The 18,334-nt window shown below is 61.2% G+C and overlaps 3 protein-coding genes across 11 annotated transcripts in view; 2 read left to right on the top strand and 1 right to left on the bottom strand.

Annotated features, from left to right (window-relative positions):
- The first annotated feature begins 6 nt into the window (after window positions 1-6).
- C1QTNF1 (C1q and TNF related 1) lies at window positions 7-5,541 on the top strand. The gene is made up of 4 exons (XM_009561112.2): window positions 7-184; window positions 3,240-3,396; window positions 3,516-3,661; window positions 4,052-5,541. Exons 2-4 carry the CDS (start codon window positions 3,254-3,256, stop codon window positions 4,600-4,602), a joined length of 840 nt encoding a protein of 279 aa, XP_009559407.2. The 5' UTR covers window positions 7-184; window positions 3,240-3,253; the 3' UTR covers window positions 4,603-5,541.
- Window positions 5,542-7,567: 2,026 nt separating this feature from the next.
- Window positions 7,568-13,520, top strand: ENGASE (endo-beta-N-acetylglucosaminidase). Of its 2 annotated transcripts, XM_054082977.1 has the most exons (14): window positions 7,568-7,728; window positions 8,290-8,366; window positions 8,479-8,680; window positions 9,209-9,357; window positions 9,473-9,630; window positions 9,729-9,877; window positions 10,062-10,227; window positions 10,571-10,674; window positions 10,870-10,978; window positions 11,077-11,249; window positions 11,485-11,639; window positions 11,725-11,827; window positions 11,910-12,024; window positions 12,139-13,520. In XM_054082977.1, exons 1-14 carry the CDS (start codon window positions 7,634-7,636, stop codon window positions 12,529-12,531), a joined length of 2,148 nt encoding a protein of 715 aa, XP_053938952.1. In that variant the 5' UTR covers window positions 7,568-7,633; the 3' UTR covers window positions 12,532-13,520. The 2 variants fall into 2 exon arrangements, with proteins under 2 accessions (XP_053938952.1, XP_053938953.1); XM_054082978.1 differs by lacking the exons at window positions 10,571-10,674; window positions 10,870-10,978.
- Window position 13,521: 1 nt separating this feature from the next.
- Window positions 13,522-18,334, bottom strand: part of RBFOX3 (RNA binding fox-1 homolog 3) — a 193,666-nt gene continuing 188,853 nt past the window's right edge. For 4 of the 8 annotated variants that reach the window (XM_054082980.1, XM_054082981.1, XM_054082979.1 and 1 more), the window contains exons 11-15: window positions 18,108-18,240; window positions 17,499-17,538; window positions 16,822-16,883; window positions 16,425-16,503; window positions 14,764-15,487 (exon numbers count right to left, since the gene is read on the bottom strand). In XM_054082980.1, the coding sequence (XP_053938955.1) occupies window positions 15,443-15,487; window positions 16,425-16,503; window positions 16,822-16,883; window positions 17,499-17,538; window positions 18,108-18,240 (359 nt within the window). In that variant the 3' untranslated portion in view covers window positions 14,764-15,442. The other 4 variants (XM_054082984.1, XM_054082986.1, XM_054082983.1 and 1 more) reach the window with 3 other exon arrangements.

The raw sequence follows: 18,334 nt of genomic DNA, 5'->3' as shown, positions 1-18,334 counted from the left end.
TCCTTTGCTTTCCAGAAAGTGCATTTCCGCCCGGGACGAAGGAGGAGTAGAGGCTGTCGGAGCAGGAGGCAGCTGATCCAACGCTGGCAGGCTCTGCCTCGTGCCCCACACCTGAAAGGGCAGCACCGGGGGGATGCTCTAGGGAAGGAAAGGCAGCACCAGGAGGGAGCAGCCTTGCCCAGAGGTAGGTGGGGGGCAGGTCTGGGGGGGCTCGGAATGCCCAGGACCAGCACCCTGGAGCTGCACTTTGTTGTGGACCCATCTGTAGGTGCCATTGGGCACTGCTGCGGCATCAGTGTGTCAGCTCCACCTCACCAAGCACACAGGTGCCCTTTGGTGTATCCAGCGAGGGGGACCAGTCCTTCCTGCTCTGGGTAAGGACCCTGCAAAGCAGGTGTTAGGGACCGAGAACTGAGCTTCACAATCCCCTGAGGGCACAGCCTGACCAGCAGCAGCTGTGGGAGGACAGAGGCAGGAAGAGGGTTGGTGCTGGAGCCTGTGCAGATCCACTGTGGCTCCCCCAGCCCTGTGCCCAAAAATCCATTCCCCACAAGTGTGTCAAACCCAGGGCTGGGCCACCCCCAGGTATGGCTGTGGGGGCTGCTGGAACTCCCAGCACAACTCAGTGGTGTTGCCAGGTGCCGCAGGAACTCGAGGGCCTTGACCACAGCTGCCCCATGCACCTCCCACCCTGATACCCACTGGGTCTGCGCTGCTCTGGGCATGCAAACAGCTCTGCATCTGTCCCAGCTGCTGCAGCAAGAGGTGGAGGGAGCCATCCCATCAATATTTCCCCAGATGCTAGAGGCATCTGTAGGTCAGGGAAGGGCTGTATCCACGAACTTGAGTGGGGAAATCGAGATGGGCATACAGATCCTGCTGCCTCCATGCTGTCCTACCGCTCTGAGCTCCCACAGCCCTGCTCTGGGATTTGCTCTTGTTTTGTCCTGGTCTTTATAACTGCTTGGAATGCATTTCAGGATGTTTTGACTTGCAGTCGCAAGGCTTTAGCAGCCAATGAATTTAAACCTCCGAACTGCTCCTGGAGATCTTCCAACCCTGACAAGAAAAACAGCGTCCCCTCTGCAGGACTGTAAACGCCTATGCAGATGCAACATGCCCCACCCAGTGCGCTTGTGGGGTGCAGAGGGAGATGTGCGCTCGGGGCTCTGGTGAGCCCTGGGTGCTGGTCGGTGGGAGCACAGTGACAGCGATGGCACTGTGCTTGCCTCCATTTCCAGCCCTACGACAGCCTGGGAAATGCATTGCCTTTCTTGATGGGAATTTCCTGGTGAAGGATTCCTTTTTCCTGCACAGCAGTTCCCTGCTAAGCTGCATTTTCCCCAGGGCTGAGTCCGCTGCAGGTCCCAGGGGAGCAGCTGGTTTGACAACTGGCAATTGGCCACAGGCTTCCTAAAACCCCAGCGGGCTGCACGCCATGCTCAGTGGCACGTGGCTGGCACAGCTGGGGGCCAAGCAGGGTGAAGAAAGCCAGTACTGAGACTACCTTGGCTGATTCTATCTCACAAGCCCCTAAACGGCCTTCTCCATGCTTGTATCCGTGCATCCGCTTCTCCTCTGCACACAGAGCTGAGCATGGGCAGGCACCAGGCCAGGGAGCAGGCATGGAGGATGCGGTGCCAGGCTGCCCACGCTCAGTGCCCACAGCCCTGCCTCTCCCCATACCCAGCAGCACCAGCAGGACTTGGGCTGAGATATGGAACAAGAGGCAGGAGGACAGAGGCACCTGGGAAGCTTGTGAAGCGATGGGCTCTGTGCAGGGGGAGTGAGCAGTGGGAAAGCCCTTTGGAGCCCTTCCCGACCCCTCCACCCCTTCCAAGCCCCAGCAAAGGTGATTTATAATCCAAGCATCCAGCCTGGCCTCAAATGCCCTCTGCACCCACGCAGATCCAGAGTCACAGATCCCAGGATGCCACCAGCCCCAGTGCTCAGGGGACCACAGGAACAGCCTGCCTGAGCCTGGTGATCGCTGACTGGGATCTCAGCACCTGGAGAGCAGAATCTCAACAAAACTACAACAAAACAAATCATCCCCCATGGCCTGGCCCATCCCCAGGACATGGGGCTGTGGGACTCTTTGGGGCAGGTGATCCTGGCAGCTTGGGGGGAGGCTGTTGGGAGAGGAGAGAAAACCAAAGGCCAGACCTTTCCGGGAGGCACTTGACCAAGGCTGGAGCCTGGCAAGCAGCCTTCTCTATCCTGGCACTGCAAGGTGTGGGACCAGGCAACCCTTTGCCCTGTGTCGTGCCCTGGCACCACTTTGGACCAAGCCGCTGGGCAGTGCCACACATGTGTTTGGCCATGGCTATCCTGGCGCCTTCGGGGCTGCAAAGTGAGGTGCTACGTGCCCGGCCCCACACCTTGAGCAGATAAGGCTGTGATAAGGCAGGGAAGGGTAGTGGATCTGCCCAGGTTGGGCCATGGTGCCACCAACTATTGCAAATATTAACTTTGGCCCCGTGCATGTTACGAGTTCCCAGGAAGGCTTCTCCCAGTCATGGCTGGCTCCCAGCTGGGACTGCCAGCTCACATCCAGGTTTCTGGAGAAGTGGGTCTTGTCTCCTTGCAAACTTGGACAGAGGACCCAGCCCCAGGTACGGAGAGCCAAGGTCTGGCAGCTCCTAGCACGCAGGAGCCCCTTTCACAGGGTCTGCACAGCCTGCACTGGAGGCATCCTTGTATGCTCCAGGGCAGGAGGGATGCAGACCCACCCTGGGCAGGGCTGCACCCCAGTATTTGCTCCACAGCATTTGGAGCTGGCTGTAATTTTCCCAGGTGCTGACACCCTGAATTGCTGCTCTTGGGTGTCCATGGGAGGCAACTGGAGCCGGGCTGAGCAGGAGCAGCAGCGTGTAGCCCGGAGCTTGGAAGGTCAACTGGAGGCTGCTGTTCTTGGCTCCCTTGGCTGTCCAGGGTAACCTTCTCTTCCACGCATGCCAGGGCTCTGGGGGCTGCATGACTCCAGCTCCTAGCTTGTTGATGAGCACAGACCCCCTGCACTACCCCAAACTGAGCGTCCCCTGGTGCTCATTGCAGCATCACCGAGACACACAGCCCAGCTAAAAGCAGCTATTTAGCTATAGATGGTCCCTGCAGCTGCAGAAGATGTGTGTGCCCACGCTGTGGGCTCTGCAGGTGAAAGGCTGTTGCAAGAGCAGCCCTTTAGGGCTGGAAGCCATGCCTTGCCGTCCCCTTCAGCCATCCCTGGCATCTCACAGGGCACTGCTGCAGCATGGAGGGGCTTTGGGTGCTCGGTGTCCTGCTGTTCTCCTGCCTGCTGCTACCCTTGCCTGCAAGGAGCCAGACCAGCCCCAGTCCCAGCCTCCGTTTTCCATTGGACCCTGAGGAGGAACCATCGCAGCACCACGCTGCCAGGTGAGGGGATCCCAGAACCAGGGTTTTTCACAGTAGGGGCCGGAGCAGCCCTGGCACTGCAAAGGGCTCCAGCCCCGACCCGTAGCTCCCTGTTGCGCTTTGCTTTCTGCCTTTCCCAGGGCCCCATGGGAGCAGAAGGCTGGCAGTGCCCAGGAGGGGCTGCCCCCACCATCCCGCTGTGTCCGCTGCTGTGAACCACACAACCAGCGCTTCTCCTACCCCCAGTACCAGCCCCTGCCTCAGATCAACATGACCATCCTGAAAGGTAAGATCTGGCAGGGCCCCGCACTGCCTTTGGCCACCCTGGCAAAACCTTCACCCTGAGCTCCATCAGCCTGCCTGCTTATCAGCATCACCTCTGGACCAGCACAAAGCTGGGCTTCCAGTGCTGGCTCAACACAAACTGGGAGTGAGAAGCTGAGACTGGTGCCTGTGGTCCAGCATCCTGAGCAGGCAGGAGGTATCCCTGGTGTGAGCTGCTGTTTTGAGGAAAGCATCAGAGGCCAGGGAGGGAGCAGGGCTGGGGGGCTTGGGGGTCCCTGCTGTCTCCATCCGCTTCTGTCAGGCAAAGAGGCTGTCCCCATGCTTCCAGGGCACTAGGTTTAGAGATGGAACCCACCTCTGAGAGCACAACCATCCCTCCTTCTTCACCCAGGCGAAAAGGGGGACCGTGGCGAGCGAGGTATGCAGGGCAAGTATGGCAAGACGGGAATGGCCGGCAGCAGGGGCCACACAGGGCCCAAGGGACAGAAGGGCAGCATGGGCGCTCCAGGGGAGCGCTGCAAGAGCCACTACGCTGCCTTCTCCGTGGGCCGCAAGAAACCCCTGCACAGCAATGACTACTACCAGACCCTCATCTTCGACACGGAGTTTGTCAACCTCTATGACCACTTCAACATGTTCACTGGCAAGTTTTACTGCTACGTCCCTGGCATCTACTATTTCAGCCTCAACGTGCACACTTGGAACCAGAAGGAGACGTACCTGCACATCATGCACAATGGGGCAGAGGCAGTGATCCTCTATGCCCAGGTGAGCGACCGTAGCATCATGCAGAGCCAGAGCGTCATGCTTGAGCTGCAGGAGAAAGACGAGGTCTGGGTGCGGCTCTACAAGGGCGAGCGTGAGAATGCTGTCTTTAGTGATGAGTATGACACTTACATCACCTTCAGTGGCCACCTCATCAAGTACAGTGGGGATCCCTGAGTGCCTGGTCCACCCTGCTCCCCCTTCCCCTGGGGCAGGTGTCCAAGGAGTCCCTGCTGCCCTCTCGCTCTGGGTGTGCCACCCACCGTTAAGCCGTTAGCCCCTCTATGTGCCACTACCCCCAGCAGCTGTGAGAGTGTGTAAATACCCCCACCTCCAGCTCCTTGAGGCTGATCAGATGCATCAGAGGCACTTCAAGCCTCTGCTGCATTTGTGACCCAGGCGGTGGCTGCTCGCCTGGGGTGGCCAGGGAGCTCCTCTCCCCAGGACCAGCACACAGCTGGGCACCCAGTGCTGGCTCAGCACAAACTGAGAGTGAGAAGCTGGGGCTGGTGCCTGTGGTCCAGCACCATAAGCAGGCAGGAGACGCACAGGGTCATGAGTTGGTTTTGCTGGTACACCAGCATTCATGGCACTGGCTATGGGCCGGCATCAGCTGGACGGGTTTGACTGCCGGTGCCCTGGTGTGAGGCAGTGCGTTTCTCCCTTGAGCTGCTAGCCAGTGAGGTGCTCTGCCAGCTCCTCTGGAAAAGGGCAGAGGATGCTCAGTATCTAGCAGGAAAGGCAATAAGACCACTAAGACAATGGCACGGATGTTGCCACACAGCACTGGGTACCCTCTGGGCTGACACTTCCTGCTGGGGAGTGGATTGCATCAGTTCTGCCCTCTGCAAGTCCCCAGCACAGTTTTCCCCACCGCAGCCTCTGTTTGGTGCTGATGCTGCCGAGGATGGGCTGGCTCCCCATCGGCAGCCCTGGGTGCGAGGCCTTTTGCCTCAGCTTCTTCCTCTTCAGTTAGACTTTCTGCTGGCAGGCTTTGTATTTCGGTAGATGCAATAGCAGAGTGGGGCCCGGGGCAGCGTGCGGCTGCCTGTGCTCCTTACAGCTTGTGACCACATTAAACACCTGATTTTGAGTCCAGCTCACCCTTTCAGTGCATCCTCCCTCTTTGTGTGTGTAGAATGATTCTATCTGGGATTGTTTAGCCTGGAGAAGAGGAGGCTGAGGGGAGACCTTATCACTCTCTACAACTACCTGAAAGGAGGTTGTGGAGAGGAGGGAGCTGGGCTCTTCTCCCCAGTGACAGGGGACAGGACAAGGGGGAATGGCCTCAAGCTCCGCCAGGGGAGGGTCAGGCTGGATATCAGAAAAACATTCTTCGCAGACAGAGTCATCGGGCACTGGAACAGCTGCCCAGGGAGGGGGTCGAGTCGCCTTCCCTGGAGGTGTTTAAGGAACGGGTGGATGAAGTGCTTAGGGACATGGTTTAGGGAGTGTTAGGAATGGTTGGACTCGATGATCCAGTGGGTCCTTTCCAACCTGGTGATTCTGATTCTATGAAGTTCCAGGTGTCTCAGGGCAGGTTCCTGCTCCCAGGGTATAGGGACTTCACGGGTTGACACAGTGCTGCTGAGTTGTTGGTGGGAGGAAAGGGTGGATTGTCCTTGGAGAGCGACGGAGATCTGAGCTCAGCTCTCCAAGGGCTGGGGAGCTGGAAGCTGAATGCAGTAGCAGGACCTGTCAGTCCATGAGCAGGGCAGGCTAGGAGTGGTGTCTGAGTTTACCATGAGTCTGGATCATCTGGCAGGTCCACTGTGGTAATGCAGGTCTGAGCTGGGCAGCTGGTGAGTCACAGTCCAGATGTGTGGGTCCATGGCTAGACAGGGTAGGGCTGCAGCTAGAAACCAGCATCCTCTCAACACAACAGGGAGGGAAGGCTCTGGACTGAGCTTAAATAGAGCCCAGACCCACAGGTGGGGCCCTAGGTGGAGCTGCTCGGGGTGGTCTAGTGGTGGTAATGCCTCCAAGGGCTGGCCCCAGGGACCCTGCAGGGAAGACAGCAAGCTCCTGGCCAGCCCAGGGCCCTGTCCCAGCCCTGCAGTGGGACTGCGCTGCAGCTCCTGGTCCCTTGGCCAGCAGAGCTGGGGCTGCTGCACTGCTGGCGCATGGCACAAGTGGAGGGCTGCTTGCTGCGGGTGGCCACCAGCCCAGATACCAGCTCTGGCCCAGGCTGCCCCGCAGGGCCCCGTCTGGGACGCACAGAATCACTGAGTGACTGGAGTTGGGAGAGTCCTCTAGAACTCAACCAGTCTACCTCCTGCCAGCTAAAACAGGGTCACCCAGAACATGTTGTACATGTCCAGGTGGGTTTGGATATCTCCAGAGAAGGAGATCCCACAGCACCTCCGGGCAGCTTGTTCCAGTGCTCCATCACCCACAGAGGAAATAAGTGTCTCCTCATGTCCAGGTGGAACTTGCCAGGCTCCAGTTTCTGCCCATTGCCCCTTGTTCTTTTGCTGGGAACCATTGAGAAGTGTGTGGCCCCATCCTCCTGATCTCCACCCTTTAGATATTGATCAGCATTGGTAAGGTCCCCTCTCAGCCTTCTTTTCTCCAGGCTGAATAGGTGGAATTTTCTCCAGGTGTCTCAGCCTTTCCACGTTGCATCGTGGTGCATGTGTCCCATCCCGGGACACACAACCCATCCTGGGACACACAGCCCATATCAGGACTCGCGTCTCATCCTGGGATGCACGTGCTCACCCCCGGGACATATGGCCCCATCCTGGGACACACAGCCCATTCCAAGACACGCATCCCATCCTGGGAGTAATGAGCCCATCCCAGGATACACAGCCTGCCCTAGGACACAGGTTCTATCCTGGGAGACACATCCCATCCCAGAATAGATGGCCCCATCCTAGGAGACACGTGCCCATCCTGGGACATAGGACTCTATCTCAGGGCACCCAGTCCGCTCTAGGACACCCACCCCATCCCGAGACACCCACCCATCCCGGGACACCCACCCCATCCCGGGATACCCACCCCATCCCGGGACACCCACCCATCCCGGGACACCCACCCCATCCCGGGACACGCAGCCCCGCCCCGCAGCGCACGCCGCGACAAGCATTCGGGGCGCCGGGGGCGGAGCGTGCGCTCAGGGCGGAGCTCGCGGGCCGCGCCCCCGGCAGGGTCTGTGCGGGCCCGGCGGGCGCTGCGCTCAGTGCGGGCGGCGGCGGCGCCAATGGCGGAGGGGCAGGAGGGGCCTGAGCGGCGCGGCAAGAGACCCGGCGCGGAAGAGCCGGCCGAGGCGGAGCGGGGCGGGCGGCGGCGGCGCAGGTGCGGTCGGGAGCGGTGTCGGGATGGGGACCGAGACCGGTACCGGGATGGGGATTGGAGCTGGGATCGGGACTGGAGCCGGGATGGGGATCGGAGCCGGGATGGGGATCGGGACCGGGATGGGGACCGGTGCCAGGATGGGGACCGGTGCCGGGACGGGGATTGGAGCTGGGATGGGGATCGGTGCCGGGATGGGGACCGGTGCCGAGATGGGAATTGGAGCTGGGATGGGGATCGGTGCCGGGATGGGGACCGGTGCCGGGATGGGGACCGGTGCCAGGATGGGGATTGGAGCTGGGATGGGGATCGGTGCCGGGATGGGGATTGGAGCTGGGATTGGGACTGGGATCACGCTCGGTACCGGGCCGGGCTCTGTTCCGGCTCTGTGCCGGGTCAGGCTCGGTTCCGGCTCGGGTCAGGCTCGGTTCCGGCTCGGTGCCGGGTCAGGCTCGGTTCGCCGCCGCTGGTGGGCGATGGCCACGGTGCTGGCCCGTCCCGGCTCAGTCCCGGCAGAGCCGTGGGGTCCCCGGGTGCCCGGTCCTCACCCTCCATCCCTGTCAGCTTCCAGCCGGCAGCAGAGCCCCGTGGAACCACCATCCTGCACGAGACCATCAGCACCCGCCCGCAGCCCCTTCCAGGTGAGAGAGGGGATCCTGCCCCCCAGGCTCCCCGCTGAGCCCGTGCCGGTGCCGGTGCTGAGCTGCACAGGCAGCACTGCCACTAACCCTCATCTCTGCGCCTGCCCCACAGCGAGATACTTTGACACGAAGACAACAGAGCCCATCAGCTTCTTCTTGTCCGGCCTGGAGGAGTTGCTGTCCTGGCAGCCCGATAGCAACGGCGACTTCAATATCTCTGCCGTGCCGCTGGCTCAGCGCCAGCCCCCACTCCACAGCAAGAGGCCCCGGACGTTGGTGTGCCATGACATGCGTGGCGGATACCTGGATGACAGGTACATAGAATGGTTTGAGTTGTAAGGAATCTTAAAGATCATCTAATTCCGCACCCCCTGCCTTAGGCAGAGTCGCCTCCCACTGGATCAGACTGCTCAAGACCCCATCCAACCTGGCCTTGAACACTTCCAGGGATGGGGCATCCCCAGCTTCCCTGGGCAACCTGGGCCAGTGCCTCCTCACCCTCACAGTGAAGAATTTCCTCATAATGTCAAGTCTAATACATGCTGGGCGGAGAGGAAATGCAGCAGTGGGGCTCAACATCTCAAACCCAAAACTTCCGTTTCTGATTGGTTTGATTCCTGCTGGCTTGTCTGCAGGCAGGGAGGGGTGGAGGGGCTTGTCTCTTGACTCCAGAGCACAATGACCTTGCTTGGGCCAGCCTTAGCTGGACTCTTACAGGGGTGACTTAGTACCACAGCTCTGCCCAGCACCTGGGAAATGAGTCAGGCTCCTGCCCAGCCTCATGGGCATCTGCCGGCGTCCTTCCCACATTGCCCAACACTCTTCCCTCTCTGTCATTGCAGGTTCATCCAGGGTTCAGCCACACGCAATCCTTACGTCTTCTACCACTGGCGGTACATCGACATCTTTGTCTACTTCAGCCACCACACTGTCACCATCCCACCCGTGTGCTGGACCAATGCGGCACACAGGAATGGCGTTCCCGTGCTGGGTAAGGGCAGGGTCAGCTGCAAGACCGGTGGCTGCAGGGCCAACCCTGAGGAGCCATAGGCATGCACTGGGTTTGTCAGGGTATGTGACCAATGCTGCTCTTGCCATTTCCACAGGCACATTCATCACGGAGTGGACGGATGGGGAGAAGATATGTGAGGCATTCCTTTCTGGTGGGGAGGAGGCGTACCGTGCCGTGAGTGAGCAGCTGGCCCGCATTGCCCAGCACTACCGCTTTGATGGCTGGCTGGTCAACATAGAGAACACGCTGAGTGTGAGCTGTGGTCACCCTCTGCCCACCTCCTCCCCTGCCCTCATCCTTCTCCTGCACAGGGCTCCTTGTGCTGACCCATCCCTGCTCTCTCCTGCCAGGCGGTGGCAGTGGGAAACTTGCCCCCTTTCCTGCGGCACTTGACAGCACAGGTGCACCGCGCCGTGCCAGGAGGGCTGGTGATCTGGTACGACAGCGTCCTGCAGAACGGCACACTGAAGTGGCAGAATGGGCTGAACGAGGAGAATAGGTGAGGCTGGGCGCTGCCTACCCCACAACCTTCCCCAGGCAAATGTAGCCCTGAGTGGGGGGCGTGAGCCCACCTTAAACTCAGCACTTGGGGATAGTAAAGGCATGGACTGCACAGCCCCTGGTGGGGTGGTCTGCTGGGACAGCTGCAGCATCCACCCTGTCATCCTGCCCCTTGTCCACAGGGTGTTCTTTGATGCCTGTGATGGGCTGTTCACCAACTACAACTGGAAGGAGGAGAACCTGGAGAGCTCACGTGAGCTGGCTGGGCCGCGGCGCACTGATGTCTATGTTGGCGTTGATGTCTTTGGGCGTGGGGACGTGATCGGTGGTGGCTTTGACACTAACAAGGTGGGTGTGCTGGCACCAGGCTGGAGCAGGACCCTGGGCCGCCCCTTACCACCGGGCTGAGTTCCCACTGATGGCTGTGCCGTGCGGTGCCACGCTGTGCCGTGGTGGGCTGCTAAGCCAGGCACGCAGTGGTGAGGAGTGGGGGAATCTGGATGTGCCACGCATGGGGAGAAGCTGCGGCATCCCGGTGCTGCTGTCCCTGGTGAGGGAGATGCCGCAGCGGATCCCCATGGTGTTGTCCTGCTCCACCACAGGGGGAGTAGAACCTGGGGGAGTGGAGATGGGGCAGGTGACAAGGTGCCCACATGGCCCGGCCACTGCTACTCACCTCTCATCTCTGCAGTCCCTACGCTTGATCCGCCAGTATGGCCTCTCCGCAGCCATCTTCGCTCCCGGCTGGGTCTACGAGCACCTGGGGGAGGAAAACTTCCTGCAAAACGAGAACAAGTGAGGGCAGCTCAGCAGAGCAGGGGCTGTGGTGGGGAGACAGGCCCAGGAGCACCCTGGTCTAGGAGGGCTATGGGGTGGTAGGACAGGGCTGGTGGCAGATAGTGGCCGCATGCTGGGACCAGCCCAGCCCTGCTCTGCTGGGGCAGCAGCCGTAGGAGGAAGCTCTGCTTGGACACCCGCCTTTTCCTCTAGGTTCTGGGGTTTGCTGGCTGAGTACCTGCCCACGCACAGCATCTGCACGCTGCCCTTCGCCACCTCCTTCAGCCTGGGCATGGGCAACAGCAGGTTCATGGATGGGAAGGTGTGTGTGGGGTGATAGTGCAGCTGCAGCTGGGCAGGGGTGGGCTGGACAGCCGGAGTCCCTGCTCCCTGCCTGACCCAGCTCACTCTGTCCTGCAGGAGGAAGAGGCCGGGCCCTGGTATGATCTGAGCTTGCAGGAGATCCAGCCCTTCTATCCAGAGCATGAGGGCAGGCTGAGCACCAGCTGCTACCTGCAGGACGCTTGGTGCGGGGGCAGCTCCCTGAGGGTGCAGGGGATCATCCCCCCAGGCGAGGAGCGCGTGGCCACCCGGTGAGTTGGGGTCAAAACCCTTGTGTCACCTCAGTGCCAGGCTGGCACTATGCTGCCACGGCACTACACGGCCACAGGAGGCCCAGGCAGAGCTGTGCAGCCCCAGGGCCTCGTGGTCAGTGTGCCACAGGGCTTTCTGCCTGTACTGCCCAGCAGACCTAACCCGATGCATCTTCTTTTTCTCCCCTCTCTCTCTCTCTCTGTGTCTCTCTCTGGGTGGATCTGGGGTCATCAGCCTTTTCTCTTTGCAGATGCCAGCACCCCCTAAGCTCTTCTTGACACTGCTCTACAAGCTGGAGGGGCCGCAGCCTGACGAGTTCACAGTTGCGCTAGAGCTCACCACCTGGGACTCAGATACCTGCCACGAGGGCAACGTCACCTCCCTACCTGGTGAGAATCCTGCCCCGGCCCCATGCTCTCTGCAGTGAGCATCTGCTGCTCATGGGACCAGCTCACCCCCTGCTCCCTCTGACAGAGTCCAACAGCCGGCACCACCCTCGGATCCTCGCGGCACTGCCACCCAGCCTCGCCAAGCTGCTTGCTGCCTGCAACCATGGTTCCAAAGGCTGGACGAGCCGGTGAGTGCCCTGCCAGCACCCTGTGCCCTTGGGCACGTGTGGGGCCCCTGGCACCGTGCCCATTCTGCCCCTTCCCTGTCAGGTGCTACGAGCTGGACCTGCAGGACTGCAGCCTGCGAGACCTCTCCCTGCTCGTGTCCCGCCACCAGCCCAGCCCGAAGGAGACGTCCTTCACCTGCCTTCTCGGGGAGGTCCGGGTGAGTGCCCACTGGTGCCAGCTGGGAGCCACTGCCCCAGTGCTGCCCCACACGGTGAGGGTGGGTGGGCACCCATTACTCTTGGTCCCAACGGTCCTGTGGTTCTCTCCACAGGTGCTGGATGCGGCCAGTATGACAGCCTCCCCGCCACAGGTGCAGAGCCTGGCAGCCTCGCAGTTCTGGTGGCAGGAGAGCCCCGAGGCGGAGCAGCTCTCGCTCTGCCTCACCCTCCGCTGGACCTTCCCACCTGGCCGAGCCAACTGCTTCCGTGTCTTCAGCCTGGGTGCCCGCTGCCACCGGGGCCAGACAGCACCGCAGCTCCTGGGGCTGGCGAGCGCCTGTCTGTTCCGTGTCGTTGGGCTGTTGGTGCCACGGCCGGTGGCCGGGCAGTCCTGCCGCCTGGAGCTGCTGGTGGAGCCAGTGCTGTGCGACGAGCTGCCCGTGGATCCCGACCACTGGGGACGGCTGATGCTGGTCTACTCTGAGCCCACCGGTGGCACCAGCTGAGACGGGCATTAAAGGCGAGCGCAGTAGAGCTCTGTGTCTGTCCTGCGCGCCGGTGGGCTGAGGGCACAGCAGAGCCAGTGCTGGGGGCGCTGAAAGGGTGGAGGCTGCATTTTGTTGCCCTGGTTCAGCAAGTCCCTCTTCTCGCCCCCAGCCCTCACTGCAGGGGCCCGCTGGGTGCTGGCTGGTGCCCTGTGAAGGGCTGCCAGGGCCCCCCCAGCTCCTGCAAGCTGCATGCACCCAGGCTGGGGGATCCTGCCCCAAGCTCCTCTCAAGCTGTGTGTCCAGCCTGGTGCAGAGCTGCCAGTGGCAGTTCCGCTGCAGCGCTGAGTCCCAAGGAGCAGAGCAGCGCAGGCAGCCACCGCGTCCATCCCCTGCGGACCCGCTCAGCACCACCCAGCCCGCGCTGCCCTCTCCCAGGGCTGGCAGGCAGCAGTTGCGCCGTGCTGCCTCCCCTGGATATCTGATGCAGAGAAGGAGAGAAAATTTATAGCAGCAATTATTTTCTCACAGTCTGGTGAGCAAGCAATTAGCAGGCAGGGAGGCAGGCGAGCGCGCTGCGCAGCGGGGTCGCCCAGCCCCAGCTCCCTCCAAGCACCATCCACGGTCCCACAAACAATGCTGGCTCCCGGTCAGGAAAATTAACATGTCAGCAGTTAAGCTGCTGCTGCTCCGGTGGGAGACTGGCTCTGAAATGAATTATCTGATAGGATGAAAAATGGAGGGCTCGGCACAGCCAGGAGAGGGTCCTACTGTGCCAGTACCCTACTCCCTTGCTACAGAGAGCTCGGGGGGCCCTGCACATTGCCCCCTCACCTGCTTCACGCTGCAGCCCTCTGCCCTGCGGCGTGCCAGGACGGCCACCCCGCAGGACAGCCACGGCCCCAGTCAAAACCTGAGCCGCCCTGGTTGAAGAAAGAAATCTTTATTAATAATTTCAATAATAATAATAATAATCCTTGTAATAATAATAATAATAATAATAATAATAATACTGTTTATTAGAATGGTCACACCTTTGAAGCATACAGGATGGGCCGGCACCAGCCTGCGTGCCGGCGGCCGGCGCAGGGGTTTCCTGTAAGGAAGAAGCCAGTACAGCGATGGAAGGAGCTTTGTACAGGGGGGTTATGGGGCTGGGGGGGGCCAGGAATATGTACAATGGGAATAGAAAAGGGGGAGCTCATTGCTGGAGCATCGGGGGCATCTGCAGACTATAAAGTGAGGTTTGAGGAGTGGCGGAGCCACGCGGGGTGGGGGGCTGAGCGCGAGGCCACCCCACAGGAGGGGGCTGCACCCCGGGGAGGGCTCCGCGGTGCCCCATGCCACCAGGCACCGAACCCAGTGTCCCAGCTGCTGCAGAGCGACCCCAGGGCTCAGGCTTGTCCCCGCGGGTGATGCAATGGTGGGGTCCCACTGTCTCGGGCAGGGACCGGCGGCCACGAACGTATCTCACGCCGCGGAGCTGGTGGGAGTGGGATTGGGGCAGTCCCCATCCTGGCTCAGCGCAAGCGGCGTTGGTCAGGGCTGCTCCCTGCAGGGTGGGAGCCCCGGGTGCGTCAGGGGATGGAAGGGAGGGAAAGGAGGGGAAAGGGATCGCAAGCGAGTTGCAAGCTCCTCTTAACAAAAATTCCCTTTAAAAGGCAGAGGCTCACCCCCCTGCAACGCCCAGCGCCTCAGCAAAGCGGCTGCACCGCTGCCCCAGCTCCGCATGGGAGCCGAGGCCTCGCACACTCGACACACTGATGACCGGCAAGCACTGGTGGGAAACACAAAGCCGGGTTCCCACTCCAGTGCCCAGTCCCCAAAGCTGGGGAAGGGGCGGCGTGCCACGGCACTCCACCGGCACCCCCAGCGCCGCCTTGCCGGGGCTGAAAGGAAGACGTGGTGCCCAGGCCCTGCGCCTGGGTGGGCAGAGGCCCCTCCGGACGCCCCCGGCTCTCCCTCCCTACCGCGGGCTGCGGGGCCGGGGCGGAGAGGGACCCCTCTGGCGCGTCCGGCTGGTCCGTGCTCGCTGCGGCGCTCCTCCGGGACTCGCTCGCTCGGTGCGTGTGTGGACAGTATGGGACTTTCACTTGGCTGTTGCCGCTTTGCTTTTTCTTTTATTTTGTTGCTTTGCTTTTGATTTTTTTAATTTTTGAAATTTTTTTTTTTTGTGTATGTGGATTTTTTATTTTTTTTATTTTGCCCTTCCTGGTCCCAGAAGGAAACAGCCGCGGTTTCACTACAACAGAAACAGAGAGGCAGGTCTTTCGCTGGAGCGATGTGCAGGGCAGCCTGACTGAACCGCTGGCTGGGAGGGATGTGGGCACCAGCCCAAACCCCCAACGCCACATCACATCCCAACTGGCAGCACCAAAGCTCCTCCACAGAGCAGCGCAGTCGCCCCAGAGAAGCGCTGGGGTCCCACACCCTCCCCAGCCCATCTCTGTCCTTGAGGAGCATGCAGCAGCCCCCACAGCTCCTGTCCCTCCCGTGGGATGCAGCGGGACAGCCGCGCGTTCCCGTTCCTGCAGGCAGAGCATCCTCGCTTGCCTCGCAAGGGGGTGAACCCTCTGGGTTTCTGTGGTGGCTCAGGCCAGGGTTGGAGCTGCCCAGGGACCCTGCATCCCAGCTCTGGGATGCTGGGGACAGAAGTCACCCCGTGGTGCTCAGCAGCGCCGAGGCGCAGGGCTGCGCCAGGGCAGGGAGACGGTGCAGGAGACGCGGGCAGGCGGCAGGATGGCACGGCACGAGGTAACCCTATAGGTGCAGGTTGCGAGGCTCAGCGGAGCCCAGCCCCAGCCCCAGCCCCAGCTCGCCCAGGCAGGGCGCGCAGTTCCTCCAGAGGCTCGGCCTCGGCTCTGTCTGCCTGGTTTGGTTTGGTGCTAGTGAGCAGTCAGGGTTAGTGGTGGGAGGGACTGGGTCTGTCTTGCTAGTAGGGAGTGAAGCGGCTGTACCCTCCTCGGTATAGACTAGCCTGCAACATCAAAGATGAAAAAAAAAGCCAATCAGTATTCGAGAGAGAGGCAAAGCCCAGTTCTTCCCTGTTTTTTTCTTTCTTTTTTTGTTTTTTTTTGTTTGTTTTTTTGTTTTTTCTCTTTAGATTGACAACAAATCGCTCGTCCTTGGGACGTGAGGAGAGGGCAGGGCTGAGGGTGCCCAGCGCTGCCTCGAGGTGGATGGGCCAGGGGCTGCAGAGTGCCCCAGTGCTCCCAGTACAGCACCACCATGGCCAGGCCTCCTCGCACCTGCGAGGACCACGGAGGAGCCCATCCCTGGTGCAGTGCTGGTACCCACCCTGCCCACCCCTGTGGGACAGAGGGGCTGCAACCCCTTGCTAACAGCTGCCCAGGGCCAGGGGTGCTTGACATCCCAACCCCGGCCCCAGCCAAGGGCGAACAGGTTAAAAAAATGGAAGAAAAAGATGGTTTGGCTTTGAGATGAGTGGGATTTTTCATCTTTGATGCTGGTTGTGAAGCTAGCTAAAAGCCGTGGTGTGTGGGTGGGCTGCAGGGTGCTGGCATGCACACGCGTGCTCCCCGCAGGTGCTGCACGCTGGGGGTGAGAAAGGGGTCCCGGTCCCCGGGCAGGGCCCTGGGGTGCTGCCCAGGCAGCCAGTGTGGGGGCAGCTGGGCCCTTGGGAAGCTGTGTTGCATGGGCAGGACTGCTCTGGGTGGCCACTGGCCAGGTGCAATGGGGCACATGGGGTGGGGAACCTCATCTCTCGCCTGCCTGCGTACAGAGCCAGGCAGGGGCTGTGCTGTTCCTGCTGCCGCCGCCAGCCCACGGGTCCCCCTCCCACAGCCCCTGCGTGTGGGGGTGCCCTGCGCCCCTCACACCCCAGGCTGCTGTGCCGGCCCCCCGTCCTTGTTCATGCCAGGAAGCAAAAAAAAGGCCACAGAGGCTGCTCTTACCATGGTGCCGATGCTGTACGTGGCGGCGGGGCCGATAGTGTGGTGGTATGGGTCTGCTGCTGCATACACTCTGCCGTAACTAGAAGCAAACACAGCAGTGGGTGTTAGTGACCGGCGACAGGGTCCTGTCTCCCTCAGCAGCCCCACCACCCTGGCCACTGCTTCCCCCCGGGAACTTCTCGCTTCTCCCTGCCTGGGCACTGCTCCCTGCCAGAAGCAGCCCAAGGGGAGTGCAGGCAGCTCTGGTTTGCAGGACACCCTGGTTTGCAAGACACCCTCATCCTGCCTGGCTCTGCTGTCATCATCCCGGGGGCACAAAAGCTGAGCAGGCAGTGAGGGCTGTGAAACGGGGTTTCCGTCAGCCCCGGAGTGATGCCCATGGGGTAGCGGTGCTTACCTGTCGCTGTACGCTGCTGCTGCTGCTGCGGGCTGGGCGTATCGGTAGGCGGCATAGCCCCCCTGCAGCGGAGAAGAGACTGCATCAGGGAGGGGGGCAGCCTCTGCTGGGGGAGGCACGGGGGGCTGAGGCAGGCGGGCACCCCTCGGGCACCGCCACGCAGCAGCGGTGAGACCCCGCAGGGAGCCGGGACCTGTGCCACCAAGCGCACACCAGCCTCATCACCATTCCCCAGGGGCTCTCACAAACATTAACCTTAAAAAAAATTAAATTTCCAGAGGAGAGAATGTCACCTCCCTGATTGCTTTAATGAGGTGTCACGTTAGATAAATCCTTCAGCCGCCCGCCTGAAATATCACCCGTGGCTTCTTGAATATGGAGGTTAAACGCTAGTGTAAGACAGTGCCCCGACGCTTGCCGAGACCATAAATCCTACGTGGTGCTCGCCCCAGGAGGGGCTGGCTGGGAGCACAGGACCTGCGTGGTGTCACCCTGCTTGCTCTGGAGGAGCCACGCTCATGTCCATGCTCACATCCCTGCTCCACCAGGACTCCAGCTGCCGGGGGAAGGGGCTGGCTGCGCGGAAGAGCCCAAAGCGAAGCCAACCAGTGCCACTCACACCCCCTGCCCTTGTCACAGGGTCCCAAGTGTAGCCCAGAGCCCAGCCCAGCACTTACATAGATCTCAGCTCCGTAGAACCCATCCTGGTAGACGACCCTGCAAATGAGGCGGAGGGGTCAGAGTCTGGCCTGTGTCACCGGCTGAGAAGGATGGAGCGAAACTGGTGAACTGGTAGAGCTGCTTCCAGCAGTGCAGCAGATGGGTGAGGAGGGGTCATCCAGGCAGCCCAAGGACACGTTCCGGGCTGGGACTCCTAGCAGGGAGGGCAGGGACATGGGGATGGGTAGACGGCATGGCCAAGGGCAGGGAATGCCACAGGGATGGAAGAGTTCGGGGCATGATGACTGCTGGGAGCAACCGAGTGGCCACAGATTGCCATGGCCACACCTGATACCGGAGCAGCTGTGCGTGCCAGGAGAGTATTTCTATTAAACCAACTGCCACAGCTGGTGTCACCATCCATGCTCTTGGGCACAGGAGGCTGGTGAGCGCGTGGGTCACCCCAAGGAGCAGCAGCCACAGAACCTGAGGCCAGACAAATGCTGGGGGAGCTGCAGCCCCTTCCCAAAGTGCAAGACCCCAGCAATGCCGATACTGATGGCAGCAGAACCAGAGTAACGCCATGCTCTGAAGCAGGCAGTGTCCACCGCTGCCCAGGTACTCACGCGCCATAGGTTGGGATGGGTGGCGGTGGCGGTGCAGCTCGGAAGGTGTTGTAGACAGCACGTCCTCGTCCCCTTAAGTGTGCCCCTCGGTAGGCCACGGCCGTCCCCGTGGCAGGGTATGGGAACCCTGTTACTGCAGGAGGGAGGGGACAAATGTGGCCTTTCTGCTGCAGCTCACAACAGCGCACGGCTCCCCGCAGCCACCACAGGGCATCCCATGCCAGATC

This window comes from Cuculus canorus, chromosome 18 (assembly GCF_017976375.1).
Source record: "Cuculus canorus isolate bCucCan1 chromosome 18, bCucCan1.pri, whole genome shotgun sequence".
NCBI classification, from domain to species: domain Eukaryota; kingdom Metazoa; phylum Chordata; class Aves; order Cuculiformes; family Cuculidae; genus Cuculus; species Cuculus canorus.
The sequence above is the reverse complement of the archived record's forward strand: the minus strand, read 5'-3'. Positions and strand labels throughout refer to the sequence as shown.

Bases quoted from the DNA above. Each gene is read 5' to 3' on its own strand.
- C1QTNF1 (XM_009561112.2), top strand. From the start codon at position 3,254: ATGGAGGGGCTTTGGGTGCTCGGTGTCCTGCTGTTCTCCTGCCTGCTG. The intron at 3,397-3,515 runs GTGAGGGGATCC...TGCCTTTCCCAG, and splicing joins TCGCAGCACCACGCTGCCAG to GGCCCCATGGGAGCAGAAGG. The intron at 3,662-4,051 runs GTAAGATCTGGC...TTCTTCACCCAG, and splicing joins CAACATGACCATCCTGAAAG to GCGAAAAGGGGGACCGTGGC.
- ENGASE (XM_054082977.1), top strand. From the start codon at position 7,634: ATGGCGGAGGGGCAGGAGGGGCCTGAGCGGCGCGGCAAGAGACCCGGC. The intron at 9,631-9,728 runs GTGAGCTGTGGT...CTCTCCTGCCAG, and splicing joins ACATAGAGAACACGCTGAGT to GCGGTGGCAGTGGGAAACTT. The intron at 11,640-11,724 runs GTGAGAATCCTG...TCCCTCTGACAG, and splicing joins CAACGTCACCTCCCTACCTG to AGTCCAACAGCCGGCACCAC.